The 15,773-nt window shown below is 45.6% G+C and overlaps 1 protein-coding gene across 1 annotated transcript in view; it reads left to right on the top strand.

The window, feature by feature from the left end:
- Nucleotides 1–15,773, top strand: part of gli3 (GLI family zinc finger 3) — a 92,551-nt gene that overhangs the window by 56,720 nt on the left and 20,058 nt on the right. Inside the window, exons 5-6 of the mRNA XM_041961363.1 lie at nt 11,308–11,513; nt 14,916–15,077. Coding sequence (XP_041817297.1) covers nt 11,308–11,513; nt 14,916–15,077 — 368 coding nt within the window. The remainder of the gene's footprint in view (nt 1–11,307; nt 11,514–14,915; nt 15,078–15,773) is intronic.

The following is a 15,773-nucleotide window of genomic DNA, read 5'->3' as shown; positions in this document are numbered from 1 at the left end:
AAGGGGGGGGGGGGGGGGGGGGGGGGGGGGAAGAAAGTTGTGCACCACTCTGTGAAAATGTGTGAAGAGGGGAAAGTATCCTTTCCCCCTTTTTTTTCTGAGGCAATTTCAGGATTTAGAGAGAAAGGAGATAAATGCCTAAGCAGAAATGTGGGCAGACTGAAGTTACACTATATCTATTTTTTTGTAATACACCAGTTTCAGAAGCCTAAATGGGAAGTGTGTTTTTTTTCTGTTCAGCCTGTGCACAGGACCATGATATTTTCAAGGCACCTGTGTATTTTGAGAATGATGGATCCTGCAGGTTGGAGGGGAAAAAAAGAGCAGAACAGCAGATATTTGACAAGGCCTGTAAAGGTTTTAGGGTTGAGTCATTACCTGTGGAGATCTGTTAAGACATGCTCCAAAACTCTACTTACCAGGCTAGGATTACCTGCGCTGAGGCGGCTCCTGCTGCTCTGTTGTCCCTAGTTATTAAATATCACATGCCTTTTTCATTTATTTTTCCTTGCCAAGTGGTTTATGGCTGATTTAGTGTGTCTCAACTAAAGAGAAGTGTGAGTTTTTCTAATCAAATGATTCCTTACATAACGCTTTTATTCATGCAAATCTGATTATTCCTTTAATAAATATTTCCTGTTCATTGTAATTTCTGCTATCTCAGCCCTTGGTTGAATTTAATTTTTGGCTCCATTATAAATACCTTTGAAAAAGGTACATTTTTCGATAAAAGAGAAATACATTAATCTCTAATACGCGGCCTGTGAATTTGCACATGTAACACATTAGTGGATTTGATTTTCTCTACACAAGTAATTTGCCCCCCTCTTCACGTTTGAGATCTCAATTTGTAGCTCTCCCATGGAGCACAATGGAAAACCAGGTCTGAGGGGAAGAGATAACAGGCAGGTGCCAACAGCTCTGCGCTAATGTGTGTGTGTGTGTGTGTGTGTCTGTCTGTGTGTGTGTGCGCGCTTGTGCAGTCATGCTTACACACACACATGTTTGAGATGCTTCCTCGTCGGTATTTGAGCATCATTTTATTTATTTCACTGCCATTTTTTCTTTGAAATCCAGCTTTTTTCCCCTCTTTAGTGCGAAGCAAACAAAATTACATTTTAATTCATATTGACTTTACCGGTGTTTTTTAAAGTGATGGTTACAGGTCAGGCTACATTTTTCATCTTTGACATGTAATATTATATAGCTGAATAATTCTAACATGCATTATAAATACGGCTGCAATTAAACATTATTTTTAATCTGCTTATTAGTTTCTTAATTAATTGTTTTCTCTATTGGTTGTGTGTGTCACAGTTTCTCATATTAACATATTCATATTGCTTTTTTAAAATCTGATAATCAGTCCAAAACAAAAACTGTCAGTTTAAAAGTCACATTGGAGAAGCTGGATTCTGTATTTAGACTGAAAAATTATTGAAAATGAATAGATTAAAAAATAGTTGTTGATTAACTTCATGCCACTTAATTAAACTTTTCAGCTCTAATTCCAAATGAAATGAACAGCAATGCTAAACAAACCTTAAGCAACATTTAATTTGTGTGATGTATGACGTTCATAAAGAGCACAGAAGTAAAAGTCTTCAGTGGCTTTGGTGGTAACTTACTCGATGGGTGTGGCAGGCTGTCACTTTTATGAGCCGTGCCGGTTCATAATTGGCTTTGTAAAAGACCCTCCTCTCATTGGCAGGGAGCTATTAGAGAACAGCAGCGACTGTCAAGATATTACCCAGCGCTGGCAGCACGTCGCCTCACATCGCCTCCACTACCCGAGGCAGCCGCTGATCTGGCGTCTGCTTCTCCTTACGAATACTCAAAAACGAGCCTCCTGCTAAAAGATGCTCTTTTTTTTAACTGTGTAATCAGAGGAAATGCTGATTTCAGACAGGAAATATTTTGCTTCTTACCTAATGCGCAATAATCAATTTTAGTTCTGGACTCTTAAGAAATTGAGTCAGTTTTTGTTTTTTTTTTTCGGCTTGTGCCCTGCAGACGTCATGCTGTAGCAGTGTAGAAATGTGGAATTTCCATTACTCTGATCTCTGGGCTGTGGGCTCCAGACCCTGCGATCCCACTCTGGGGGCCAGTTACAGCAAGTAACGAGACCAGGGGAACAGGGTCATAAATCCTCTCCAACTCTCCTCATTTTCCATCCTCCCTCAGTCCCTCCCTTCCTTTCCTCCCTCTCTCTAATTCGCTTCCATCTTTCCTCAAGCCTCCGATGCACGATTTACGAAACCCGAATGCAACAATGTGAAATATTCCCACATGCTTAAAAGTGTTAATGTAAGAGGAAGTGGCTTCGTTGCCTCCCCTACAGCTCCTGCTCCTCCTCTCACCCCTTTTTCTGTTTGTTTATCTTCCAATCGCAGCATATTTCACTCCTTTTACACTCCCGAAAATTAATTCATATCACATAAAGCGATTCTATTCTCTCAGCCCTTCGCTATCAGATGTGGTGTCCATTACATCTGATAGCGTGATGGGGAATAGTTTCGTGTTTAATAATGTCGTTCAGAGTTTGGAATGAGCCAAAAAAGAAACCCTTTGCTATTTCTGTCTCCCATGATACTCCACTTGATTTATTTATTTATTTGGGAGGGGGTCAGCTTGTGAAGTTCTTCAGTTTCTTCCCCCCTCATGAGCGTCCGGCGGGAGCTGCACAAATATGCGCAGTCATGCACGAAGCTGCAGGGCGTAAGGATGCAGCAAGCCTTTTTTATTTATCGCAGTTGTTTGACATCTCCGTGTGAGTGATTTTACTGCATCAAAGTTTATTTTAAGGGATTAAAGAAAGCTGCGAAACTTCCTCCTGGAGCCAAAGTCAGAAAAACTAAATGTTTCCCAACGCAGGCTTATTAGGAATTCACTCCCATTCATATCAGTTTTGTGTCACTTATGCAGCAGGTTTGTGAAACATCCTCCTTTGGGTATATCCAAATTTTACACAGGTTTGTGTTTAAGCCTCCCAAAAGCTTCAGCGAGCCTGAGCTTGGCACCACCACGCACTCAGCCCCTTCATGATTAAATATCAAGGAACTCCACTTGACATTTTATTAGTCCAACAAGATGGATGAAATGGCTGGAATAAAGTAGGCTGTGTCTGTTCACTTTCCCACCAGCACTTGCCTTTCTTCTGTCCAGATTTTCTTCCCTTCCCTCCTCTACGAGAAGTGTGTATTAGGAAAACGTGATGGATTTCATTCTGAAAAGGAGATTTTCAGCGCCGAGAAGGAAACATATATTTTTTGCGTCTTGTACCTGATGCTCCTGTTCTCCCCCCTCTGCGTCTCAGCGCTGCCTCCCTCCCTCCTCTTCCTACCCCCTTTTTCTGTTGTTCTACCTCAGATCTCTGTCTGAAGGATTAACCATCTCCAGCAGTGTGTCTCTGCTGTCTTGTAGCGCTGCGTATTGTTTGTGATTTGCTCAGGCCCATCCGTGCGGCTGCTCATTTCAGCTGCCCAGCGTGACGCGGTGAATTGAGGGGGATCCACGCCGCTCCTCGCAGCCCTGGGCCACACTCATTCTCCTCACCTGAGATGGGCCGTACACACACGCTCATTACCTGAGTTGTCGGGGTAGCGGAGGCGGTGGGGTGTGGAACCTGAACCCTGTTTAGCTGCAGGCGTCAGCTGAGTTTTTGTGTAAAAGGCATCGGGGCCATCGAGACATTACTTGAGAGGAAAAGGAAAGATAGATGTGCTTCCTCCCTGTTTTGAGAAGTTTAACACTTCAACACCCAGGAGTCCCCCCCTGTCTTCTCCCTAGCCCGGGGCATGCCAGAGGAAGTCAAAACACTAACCGAGAGCAGCGCTAATTCCACCTGTGCTTGCTTAGAAAAAAAAAAAAGAAAAAGCAGCCAGCAAGTAATTTGCAGCGAGTCGAGATGAAGGAGGAATGCTCCATGCAAAACGATTCTTCTGTTTGTAAAAGGGTGAATGCGAGAAGCAAGCATGGGAAAGGAGCAAGAGAGAACAAGAAAACATTTTGTTTTTTTGGTCTCGTGTTTCTTCCCCGGCTCCAGCCCCCTTGAAAATTACAGGAAGAAAAAGGCAGGCTCATTTTGTGTAATTTCACTTTCATGTTTTCATTTTCTTGCTATATTCTCTGTTGATTTGTTTTGGTCGACATTCTTATCTCGATGGCAGAAATTACATTTAATTGCGGCGTGGAAACATGGTTTTCGAAGCCGTGTGAAAGGAAAAGCCGCTGCGTGGCGAAGCCCGACGTAAACTTTTCAAAACGACGGTTGCGTTTGGTCGTAGTTTGGAGCCAGCGGAGGCGATGAAAAGATTCCATAAAACGCAATCCGCTGACGTTGTCGAAGGAGCGGCGAGGAGCTTTGATTTGAAACAGGAAGCATTTTTTCGTGTGCGACACACCTTCAGCGGGTTCGTGACTCCTCTGGCGTTCACTCAGCCAGCAGTTATGACCAGTTGCTCTGACACCTGGACCCGTTTGTTATGACTTGAGCTTGTCACACTCGCTGGCTCCTGGTGATAAACATGTGTTATCAGTCCAGCGGCGTGGAAGTGATACGTGCCTACAGGGATGTACTGTGTGTCTTTCTGGCGGGACAAGTGTGCATGTGTGCTCCTTCTGCTGCATGTAGACAATGAGACTGTGAGTGAAACACACAGTGGGAGGAGACGGAGACACTGAAGGAGAGTGTGGGGCGTTCAACTGGACAGCGTGTGTGTGTGTGTTTGTGTGTGTGTGTGTGTGTGTGTGTGTGTGAACTGACTGCACTGTATGGGAATGTCTGGCACGCCTCCAGAGGTATCCCACAGAGAGGGAATCCTGCTTGATGTGACCATGAATAGAAAGCCATCCACACCCCCTGAACCCACCCAGGCCTTTGATGTCAGGGGGTCACACAGAGCGCTCGCAGCTCTGGGGGTGCATAGTTACCCTGAACGCCTGGCAACCTCAACGTGGCATACAACGAAGTACAACCGTTACTGCTCGTAGAAAAGGCTAAAGGACAAGCCGTCGTTTATCACTGAAATCTATCACTTGAGTTCATTTCAGATATGAGGGCTGCAGCCAGAGAACGACAGATTACATCTCTGCAACGTCTCATCAGCAAAGGTGACCTTAATCAGGACTCTGAACCGATTTTGTTTCTGTATGTTTCAAAAAGTTGTTTCTTGTTGAGCTTTTTTCGGTCAGTGCTAGCATTTTTCACAATGTTTGCTGCATTAGCAAACATTAATTTGCACTCATGCATTGAGGAGTTGTGATGTAGCTGCAGAGCGTTAGCACGTAGCTGCTGTAGCTACGCCATGTGGGAACTGCAAGAACTGTGATTGGTCTGCTTTGCTGACAAAAGCCGCTGCAAGTCATACGCTGTGAATAAAGATGGAGGACGCGTCTCCACTTCATCCCACCGTACAAAAGTGAAGCCGAAATATGTTTGATATGGGCGCTGCCGTCTTGTTCTAGTGACGTCATTTGGAGCCAGAGTCTGAACGTTGGCGATCTCCGACTTAACTGTGTGTTAGTGTTGAAGAAGCTGATGATGAAGACCGCGGGATACGCTTGAAAGCTCTGCAACTAGCGAGTAAGCTAACTTGTTAGCATTGACACCTTGACCAAATCACTCGCCTCTTTTCCAATAGAAACAGGAAAATATGTCAATGGTAGCTTCTTTATAGTGCGAGAACCTATAAAGAAACACAAAACGACTAAATAAAGTCATGTTCCCGAAAGATTTATCACACGACAATTTCAGCATTTGTGAAAATCTTTATTCGCCGTCTGCATCACAACATGTATCCGCTTTGGAGTATTTTCAAGAAGCCCCATTTAAGGGGTCGATATCGTTGGCTTAGGATGGAAATTTTTGTGTGAACACGTTAATTTCTTGCCGAAGCAGCCAGAGGCCCCTGGTTTGACTGACGCTGGATCTGAGGGTGAAATTCAGCTTTAACTGCTGCTGTGATTGTCATCACAAACGTCATTGGAATGTGCTTCAGTGGCAGAACTTAATGAGGACTTTCCCATCGAATCATTAGGAACCCAGAGTATATCTACCTTCCTCTGTTTGTGTCTGTCTCTCACTCTGTCTGTCTTCTCTCTCACCCCTTGTCTCAGCTCCCTTTGCTCTCTCCTTGGGTCTCAGCTGGCTCTGTTCCTGTGGCCCTTTGATCTCGGTGAAAGGGTTTGGAGCTTTAAAGTGCTTCTGTTTCCGCTGTCAGGAGCCCCTCTCTTCCTCCCCTCTGGTTTAGGCTTTCAGAGCGGTGGCAGCCTTGTGCCGTGGCTTGGTGGGTCAGGGGGTTGGGGTGGGGGTGGGCACAGGTTTCTATGAGGTGGTGAGACTGAGGTGAGGTTGGAGGGGGGGATGCGTGTGTGATGCTGTCAGCCTCGGTCAGAGGAGGGCCTGACTGATCCCAGTTCCCTCCAAAACCCCCATTTCCCACCTCACTCAGCCCCTTGTGGCCACAGGTGTGACATGTCGAGGCAGACAGCTCTACATGGGTTTAACCTGCGCTGTTGTATTTTTCTGCTACCTCTTCTTCCTGTAGTTTTCACATATTTGAGGACGCCATTTTTCAGCGTTGTACATCCTTCCAGCACAAAATCATCACCTTGAAATATAGTGCAACCTTGCTGCAATAGTGCAAGTTTATCAACCAAGAAACTTATTTACCTACTGCAATAAAATGTGCCATGTTTTGCATTTTTTTAAATAAATGCTGTTGCCACCAATAAATGTATAGCATGGACGTTCCCATCCATAGTAGTGACTTGTTCTTGTGCTATACTGAGAACAACAGCTTTGCAATGCACTGCTCTGTTGATGGCGGAATGTTACCAAAAATAATGCAAGGTCGTCCTGCGAAGAGGCTGCAACTGTCTCAACTTTAGCTGTTACGTTACTTTTGCCAATCAAATGCATAGAAATGCACAATCCTGCTGGACTGAACGTGAATGCTGCGGTGCTACTGTTTCCCTCACAATCAAAAATGAAACACATGTGCAGCATCTTAGCATCTGTTCCTCAAACCAGACTTCCTGAATCTCACCGGTATCTGAATGCTGTCGTTTTCATGGATTGGTTCTGCCAGTCGTGCAGGTCCAACTGCACATGCCACATAGGGAGATATTAAGTTGGCTAATGTTAGCTAAAGCTAGGCTATCATTTTAGCCACCTGCTTGATATTATCCCTATATAGCCAATGCAGAAAAATGCATCATCATTTGTATCTATTCAGTGTAACCTGAATATGTATCACCAACATAAAAACAGTGGTTAAGGCGTTTAATAGCATCCACGGCAACAATAAAATGACATTAAGTTAGGTCCTGCAGTGAAGTAATTGGCTGTAAATATGGAATTATGGTGCTTATGATATATTTGTACTATTTTATATACATTTTATATACACATGTTGAAGATTTATCAATATTACTGTTAAATGCTGCAAAGATTGTGTTGAATCTAACCTCTGTTGGACTCGGCTGGTATCGTGACTCTCAGCTTCTGTGTTTTTTCTCTCTCAAATTTCCTTCTTGGACCACTTCAGCTGCTATGGATGAAAAAAATGATGGTCTCTGAACCCTCGCAGTTGCTGGATTATTGGATTTGGACTGAGCAATTTCCTGTACCCTTCTGTGAAGCACACATCAAGAAATGTTCATTTTATTTCATGCGCAACCACTTCATGCTCGAGCTAAAAGTATTTTGCAAAGCACGGTTCCTGTTTTAGCCGACCGCTGTGTCAATACCACCAGGTCTAGCTGCTGCGCCACAATGATACCTTCTGTCCTCAGTGAAGTCATCAACCTCCACCGCAACTGTGTGTTCCTACTGCAGCTTGCACCAGAAAAATTATTAGTGTTGATATAACCTTGTTCCAAACAAAGATTCAAGGCCTGTTTACATGAACACACACCCCTCCATGAAACCTCAAAATCTTATGGGGGCATATTTACACTTGGCAAGTGTATATTCATCCGGTGAAATAAGACGACAGTTTAAAATCCACAGACCGCCCAGTGTAAACATGCGATGTCTTAAAGAGGCGCTGGCTGGTTTAAGCAAGGCCACGTGAGAGGAAATGGCTTCCATATGTCAGGAGCTCAGTCTTTCCTTGTGCCCTGTTTGCTGGATGTCTTCTTTGAGGGTTAATAGGAATTATAAACCCACGAAGGGAAGCTGAGGAGTGAAAGGAAAGTTTTTTCTCTGGTAAGACGGAGCAGTCTGCAGACCCCGCGGTACAGCTTTGATGTAAATCTTAAATCAGGTGTAACTAAGACGCTACTCCTCTGGCACATCGGCACACACACATGCATGGGCTGAACGTCTCTGCACACACACTGCACGTTGTCAGATCACTTCCTTTCGTCATGTTGATTAATGCACGCTGGCAGATGCTAAGACGATCACGACCCTGCAGAGAGCAGGAGATCGGACGCTCCTTTTCTCTCGCCAGTGCGGAGCTGCGCCGCACTCCTCCGAACCATCCGTCTCCCTCCTGTCCTCCTCAAATCCCCTCACACCTGGCTCCACGCCCCCGGAGACCTCTTTTTCTCTCCTCCCTCTCCAGCTCCCCCTTTCTCCTAACTCTTCCCTGTCCACCTCCCAGTTCATACTCCATATCTTCACATGCTCCCTCCTTCTCCTCCTCCTCCTCCTCCCGACTACCGTTCATGCTCCAATTGCCCCCCCCCCCCTTTGCAGCCCTCTCTCACACCTCTCTCTCTTGCCTCTCTCCTCTTCAAACTTTTCTTTCCCTTTCCGCCTTTCAGCGGGCTGAATAATAACTCCCTGTGCCACCATCTTCCCACCAGTCAACATGTGTGCTCCCTTTTCTTTAGTTCTCTGACCGCCGCCTCCTTCAGTTCTCCCGGCCTTCCAGTAGGGCTCTGCTCCTACTCGCTAAGTTAATTGGAAAAACAAGGCGAGCAGAGGCATTTTGCCAGGGTCAGTGTAGGGAGATGCAGCCAACACATGACAGGGTTAATCAGTGTCATGGCAGCCAGAGCGGGTGTCTGGCTCTCCTCACACAGGCCTGTGGAGGGCCAGACGAGGGAAAAGAAAGTCATGAAATGTTTCTACCCTTCCTTCTGGGGTCTTATTTCTGCTCAGAAATGCTTAAAAGATCATGCAGAGACACTTCAGGGACACAGAAATGTCTGTGCCTTTAAATGGACCCGTGTGCATGTGCGAATTTGACTGTTTTCCCCTTGTGTTCATCAATGACAGTGCAGATTTTTTTTGTGTCGTCCCTCTGTTGCATGCTCGTGTGTGTGTGTGTGTGTGTTTGTAGGTGTGTGTGTGTGTGTGTGTGTGTGTGTGAGATGCCCGGTCAGCCATGTGACATCAAAGTGCGCATCACTCTGCAGCTGTGTTGTGATCCGTGTAAATGAGCCATGTCGTGGTGGCGTGTGGGCACATGACTTGCTTATCATAAACACACTCTTTCACACACCTGTTTTGATGTGCCCTCAGCGTGGCCTGCAAGGTGTGGAGGAAGTAAAGTCAAATTTTTGTCTGACGGGAGACGTGCAGAGACACACCAATCAAATGGAGGACCCAAAAGTAAAAATTCCACAACCATTGTGTTGCAACGTCGGATCCCTTAATCTGTCACCTTTGCACACTTCAACAATGAGGCTTTCACTGAGATTCCTCTCAGGACTTCCCCTCCTGAGGGTGCTGCTGTCTTTTTCACATACACCTGCTTCAGCATCACGGAGACGCGTTGTCACACACTTGAAGGCGGTGAAAGCCTTTAAAATCGTCCCGCGGCCCCACTGGGCTCATTACAGGAAGGCTCCTGAAGACAAAGTTTGTACGCGTGAACGCCTGCGCACACATGTGTCCGCGTGTTTCTGCGCCTGTCCTCGAGTGTGTTTGTTGTTTCCGCTCCTCGGCGCTCATTATTTGCCCTGGCCTGAGCTCTTTCATTAGCGGGGCTGTGAAGTGGAGGTGCCGGTAGGGGATCAGGGGAGGGGGTGGAGGTCGTAATTGGGCTGTTCCGCTCCCCTGGCCTTGCTCAAGGTCACTGTGAGACAAACTCTGGGCCAGGTCTCGCTCTTTCTTCCCCGTTCTCTCCTCTTTTCCCACCCTTTTCCATATCTCCTCCTCACCTCCCTCTTAAACCCCCACTTTTTTCTCTCCCTCCCTGCCTCGCTCATCCTCTCCTTCTCCTGGGGTCTTTTGTCACAGTAGACTGGTCCACTGGGGAGCCGCAGAGAAGTGGAGGGGCTAATTCAGTCTAATCTCTTAGCCTGTTAATGTCTGGCTGATATGTGGATTTCTCCACATCCTCAGGGGAAGGCCTTTGTGGTGAAGGCCATCATTATGAAGTTTCCAAGCCCTCCTAGCCAATTATATGAAGGGAGACGAATTAGTTCATCTCAAACTTGGCCCCTAAGAAGTTTTCTTGATTGTTCTCAACTTTATTTCCTATCTTGCAGCGCAGAGGCGATTCACAGTAAAGGTTTCTGATAAAAAAACGAACGGCCCGTAAAGAGATTCCGCATCTTGCGCGAGACTTGCCGATGGATTTTGTACAACATTGTATCCGTCGCGGGCAATTCTGTACATGGTTTCAGCTCAAAGCCAAGTTCGAAGCCATCGGAGCAAAGTGGTGTAGCGTTGCTTGTCTGGCCCTGGCCAGTGGTGAGCTCGGTCTAACGTTTCCCTCTGATTAAGACACAGTGGTGAAAGCTGCCTTTGATCTGAGGAAATGTCTGCGTAGGGAGCAGTTGGAATGCAGTGCTCTCCTCTCTGCCTCGCAGATGGAGAGAGAGAGAGAGAGAGAGATAGTGTCACAGTCCGTTTGTCTGGCCTTGAAACTGCGAGTCCACCCACGGTAGCAGGATCTGGACAGTCGCAGCCTGTCGGGCCCAATGAAACGAGCGTGATGTCCCTGTTCAAACTGTAAACTCAACTGGATCTTTGATGTTTTATGTGCGCAGCGTTGATGACATTAGAGCTTAATCAAATCAAAAGATGCTATTATGTGGATTGCGGATGGAGATTTATGTTGTGATTTACCTTTAACTAAATCGTGCTTTTTGAAACAGTTTATTATGGGAATCTACAGCAGGAATGTTCACACTGGGGTCCACTTATGAGGTTTAGTTATACAGACCAATATCACATATCACAAGTCTGCTTTAAGGGGCTTTACAGGCTGTATATGACATCCTCTATCCTTAGACCGCCAAAACTCCCCCCAAAAACCCGTTTTTCAAACACGTGTGAATGCTTTAGCGTTTTCAGTTTGTAGCCCATTTAAGATGTGCTTTCTCCTCTGTGTGTCTCTGCAGGCCTCCTGCGCTAGCGGGCAGTCCGGCTTTCTCCGACATCTCCCTCATCCGGATCTCGCCCCAGCGGAACCCCTCTGTCGGGGCGGAGTCGCCCTTTCACCCGCCGCACCCCTACATCAACCCATACATGGACTACATCCGCTCACTCCACAGCAGCCCCTCCATCTCGGTGCTGTCAGCCACCCGGGGCCTCAGCCCTGCAGATGGTGAATAAAGTGAAACATACACCGACGCACAAAGCAGGATGCTCATATGCACTCACAGCACACACACACGCACACACACACATGCACACATCTGCACACTACCCCAGCAGAGCAGAAATGGACAAAACCTCAGCAGACCCTTAAAAATGGTATTTGGAATTGATTAGCGAGGTTCGATCGCTGGTAGGAGGGATCTGGATTCTCTGTATCAGTTTAATTCCTGGTCGAGATCAGAAGAGGTCAGGTGAGAGGCAACTAGATCCATCTCTATTAAGACCCGGGGGTTGGTGAGATGTTATCTGAGTGAGGGAGCGGGTGGATGGAAGTATTATGAGTGTGGCGCGATCCGTGTGGGTGGGGGCGCAGGTTGGAGGGAGGCTAATCCTTTTGATCTGTGAGTCATGTCAGAGATCTCTGGAGGATGAATCAGTGAGCGGCAGGGTCACGTACAGTTACAACGCGCACACCGAGGGAGGGTCGGATTCAAGTTCAGGGCTGGGGGGGTCGGTTGTTATGGTGTCCTACAGGGAGCATTTGTTTCCTGAGATCTCATAATGGATTTGAACTGGGAAATTAATTAAAGGGGACACCAGAACCAGACGAAGTATGAAAAACTGTTCCAAAATATCAATATTAGAAACGAATAAGGGAAAGTCACGCTCTGTAGTAAACACATTTTTTATCACCTTAGTGTGGTGCAATGATTGGTTGTGTTTAAATGATGTGATCTTTGTACTTAGTATTGATTGAGTTGACAGAAAATTAAGACATTTATTCATTTTAATGACTAATTAGGTCATAAATTAGACATAAGTACCACATATTTGCTGTTTTCAGCATTTTGAATATGAGGATTTACTTGTCTTTTTTAAAGTTTTCTATTACTTAAAATTTAATACCTTTGCGTTTTTGACTGCTGTGTGACAAAACCAGCAATCTGAAGACATTGCCTTGGGCCCTGGAAAATTAGCATGTAGCATGTATATCTATTTTTTTTAGACATGTTCTAGACTAAATAATGAAGCAGTTAATTGCAAAAATAAATGACAGAATAACCAATAATGACCATAACAGTCTCACTTTATATTGAGGTGCACATATTCATCATTAACTAGTTGTTTCTAAACATGCATGTTAGTAGCATTTAGCTCTTTATTTGTCATTATAAAGCACTTATAAATGCCTTATTCTGGGGGTTATTAAGGATCATGTTTTAAGAAAAAAAAGCCTTCTTATTTGCCACATATGTGCATTCACCTTAAAGGTCTTGAAAAGACCTGATGAGCTGTTAGACCCCTCGTGTCATCAACCATCAGCCTTTTGGCACTTGAGCATCAGAGACCCACTTTAGCTCCCCACCTTGTGCTGAAGTGTATTTCTGACAGGGGTAGATAGCAGGGGCATTTCCTCTACACCAGCACCCTCCACTTCACCTCATCCAGGTCTGTTAGAAGCTGCGTCCGAGTGAAGTCTCAGCCTCAGCCTCACTCCACCTCCTGCTCTCCTGCGATCCAGCATCGCTCTTTGCAAACAGGAAGCACATACTCAAGCTCAGACTCTCTACCCTCCAATTTTCCATTACCGCAACATAATGCACACCAGTCTCAGCTTGCTTTAAATCAAAATAGTTTCTCCAACCTACCACATGATCCCCTTTCACTTCATAGCGCTGTGAATTGTGAATGAGGCACCTAATTACTCCTTTAATCAATCCGGTGATTAATTAACCCATCAGCTTTTGTGTTGTTAGTATATCACCACGCTTACAGGGAGCCTCCTTCTTCAATATGCATGTTTTTTTTTCCTAAGCAAAAAGTACATTTGAATAATGATGAATTAATTAACAGAATCTAATGGAGATTTAAAGTGGGTGGGATTTAGTGCCACCCTCTCGCTGCCACACATTTGCTTTCACATCTTTTTTTTTTTTTTTTTGCTCCTCCCTCGCAATATCGCTCTCTTTGCATCTATGGGAGTCGGGGTTCAGAGGTAGGCTTGCCCCTGATCCTATTGTAATGCTGAAGGAGCACCCGGTGGCTCACCAAGTCCTGAGGCAGGTCTCAGCCTTTTCCACGCCGGGTGCCACACTGACAGCCTTCCCCCACTCTCCCTTTCTTGCCCCCAGGATCGCGCTCGGATGCCAACATTTCTGATTTAGAAATTCCGCAAAGCCCCTTTTTCTGTGCGCGGATACTGAATGGGCCACATTATGGTTGAATGCAAAAGCAAAGCTAAGGCGGAACACTGGAGACAATTAAGAAACTCCCCCCTTCCACTGAAGACATAATACCCAGATCGAATTAATTTAGAATTTTTTCATACATTCATTCAACCAATCATGGATGCATATTGCAGGCATACAGGCCAGCCTTAAGAGGAAATCTCCTCATACAGTGTTTCTTTATTTATTTTCTCTTTATTTCCTCAATTGGGGGGGAAAAAAGAGCTGCAGCACTCTGTGGGTCTGAACCGATTCTATATTTGCATCCAAAACCACAGTGTTAGTCTTTTCCCTCTCTCTTTCTTAGAATATTTGCATAAGGAAGCCCACCACCAGATGTTTATTTTTAGGCTACGGTTCAAGGACTTACAACACTATAACTAAGGGAACCACTTGGAAAAGGGAAGCATTTTGAGAAAGAGAGAGAGGAAGTGGAGTGGAGGCAGAATCGCTTGCTGCATCTTTATGCATGCAGATATATCTGGGCAGATTTAGGCCCTTTGTTTTCCTGTGCAGTTTAAGGGAGCAGAGTCGAGGAGCAGGTTGCATATCTGCACACTGCAGCCCTGCTGTGTACGACACACAAGCACCATCTCTGGCAGAAGATGTGTCAGCCCACATACTCTTACCACACACACACACACACACACACACACACACACAGTTGTGCACTCTCTCCAAAGTGATCAAGGAACAGTAAGAAGGAGAGAAAAGGCTGTTTAAGAATTGTATTGTAAGACGATCGGTTATGCTGTGCTCGGCGTGAATGCATCAATCAAACACTAATGCACACTCACTGTAATCTCTGAGCAAGCATCCGGTAATCCCCAGTGAGGCTCTCCACTTCAGGTGATGCTCCCCGTGCAGCTGTTTTGCTTAACTTGATGGTGTTGCTAATGTGCTCATTACTGTTCTGCTGAGCTGATTATCATCTAATGTAAATGAACGCAGGTTTATAATGCAGTGCAGGTGCTCTCCCTGTCGTGGTTTTCTCGCCACCTAATTCTTTTTCTATGCTCTGGTCTGTCTCTGCTCTCTCTTCTTCAAATGCTCCCTCTCTGCCCTCCTTTCCCCCCCAAAAAAATGTCCTCCCATGCATTCTCCTCCCCTCCTCATCTGTCACCTTCACTTCGCGGCTGCCTCGCTTCCTCTTCGCTGACCCGATCCTTCTCCCGCTCCAGCCCCGCACACAGGTATGGCCACAGCCGAGTACTACCACCAGATGGCTCTGCTAGCGGGCCACCGTAGCCCTTACACGACCGACCTTCTCCCCTCTGTGGCGGCCACGGCGGGCGCCAGCAGCGCCAGCGCCCTGCACATGGAGTACCTGCAGGCAATGGACAGTAAGTTGGCACTCATCTCACACGTGACATGTGACTGATAACACAGTTTATGAAATGCACACAAGCCCATTTCAAGTGTCTGAGTGTGAGTGCTGAACCAGGATCGCTAGTTTTTTATTTCAGGAAGGCCAGTTTTGCGTATTGTAGCTGTGGGGGTGAAAACCACGTATCTCCACATTGTCAACTTTTCATAAGAGATATATATAAGATGCATTCTTCAGATAATAAAGTTTTTTTTAAATGGTTTATTTTTATTTCAAGAAGTAGGAGGAATTTATTAACCCATAAAGGAACGTGTAGTCCTTCATGTTTTTCTAAAAAAGAGTTGAGAAGGTTTGGAGATGGATGAAACAGGGAAAGCTCAGCTCCTTGCATATCCTAACTACACATTAAAATTAATTGATTAAATGATGTTTAAAAAGCAGTTTCAGTGCCTTAGACATCTAAAAAACTGGACTTTTCAGCCACAAGTAGCCCAGCCGGCCTTTAACTAACGTATTATGGGTGAATACCTGCACATTATAGCATGGGTGGCCCCAGAGGGAATTCAACCTCTAAAATGCACCTTCACAATACACCTATCTTGTACTATATATAGAAGAAGCTGCGGCTCAACCACGGCGAGGAGGGACCTGCAACTTTGCTTTGACATGATTTAAATGAGCTATTGTCTTAATGTGTTGGGCGCAGGACTGT

This window comes from Chelmon rostratus, chromosome 20, assembly GCF_017976325.1.
Source record: "Chelmon rostratus isolate fCheRos1 chromosome 20, fCheRos1.pri, whole genome shotgun sequence".
NCBI classification, from domain to species: Eukaryota; Metazoa; Chordata; class Actinopteri; order Chaetodontiformes; family Chaetodontidae; genus Chelmon; species Chelmon rostratus.
This window is presented reverse-complemented; position numbering and strand designations above follow the sequence as displayed.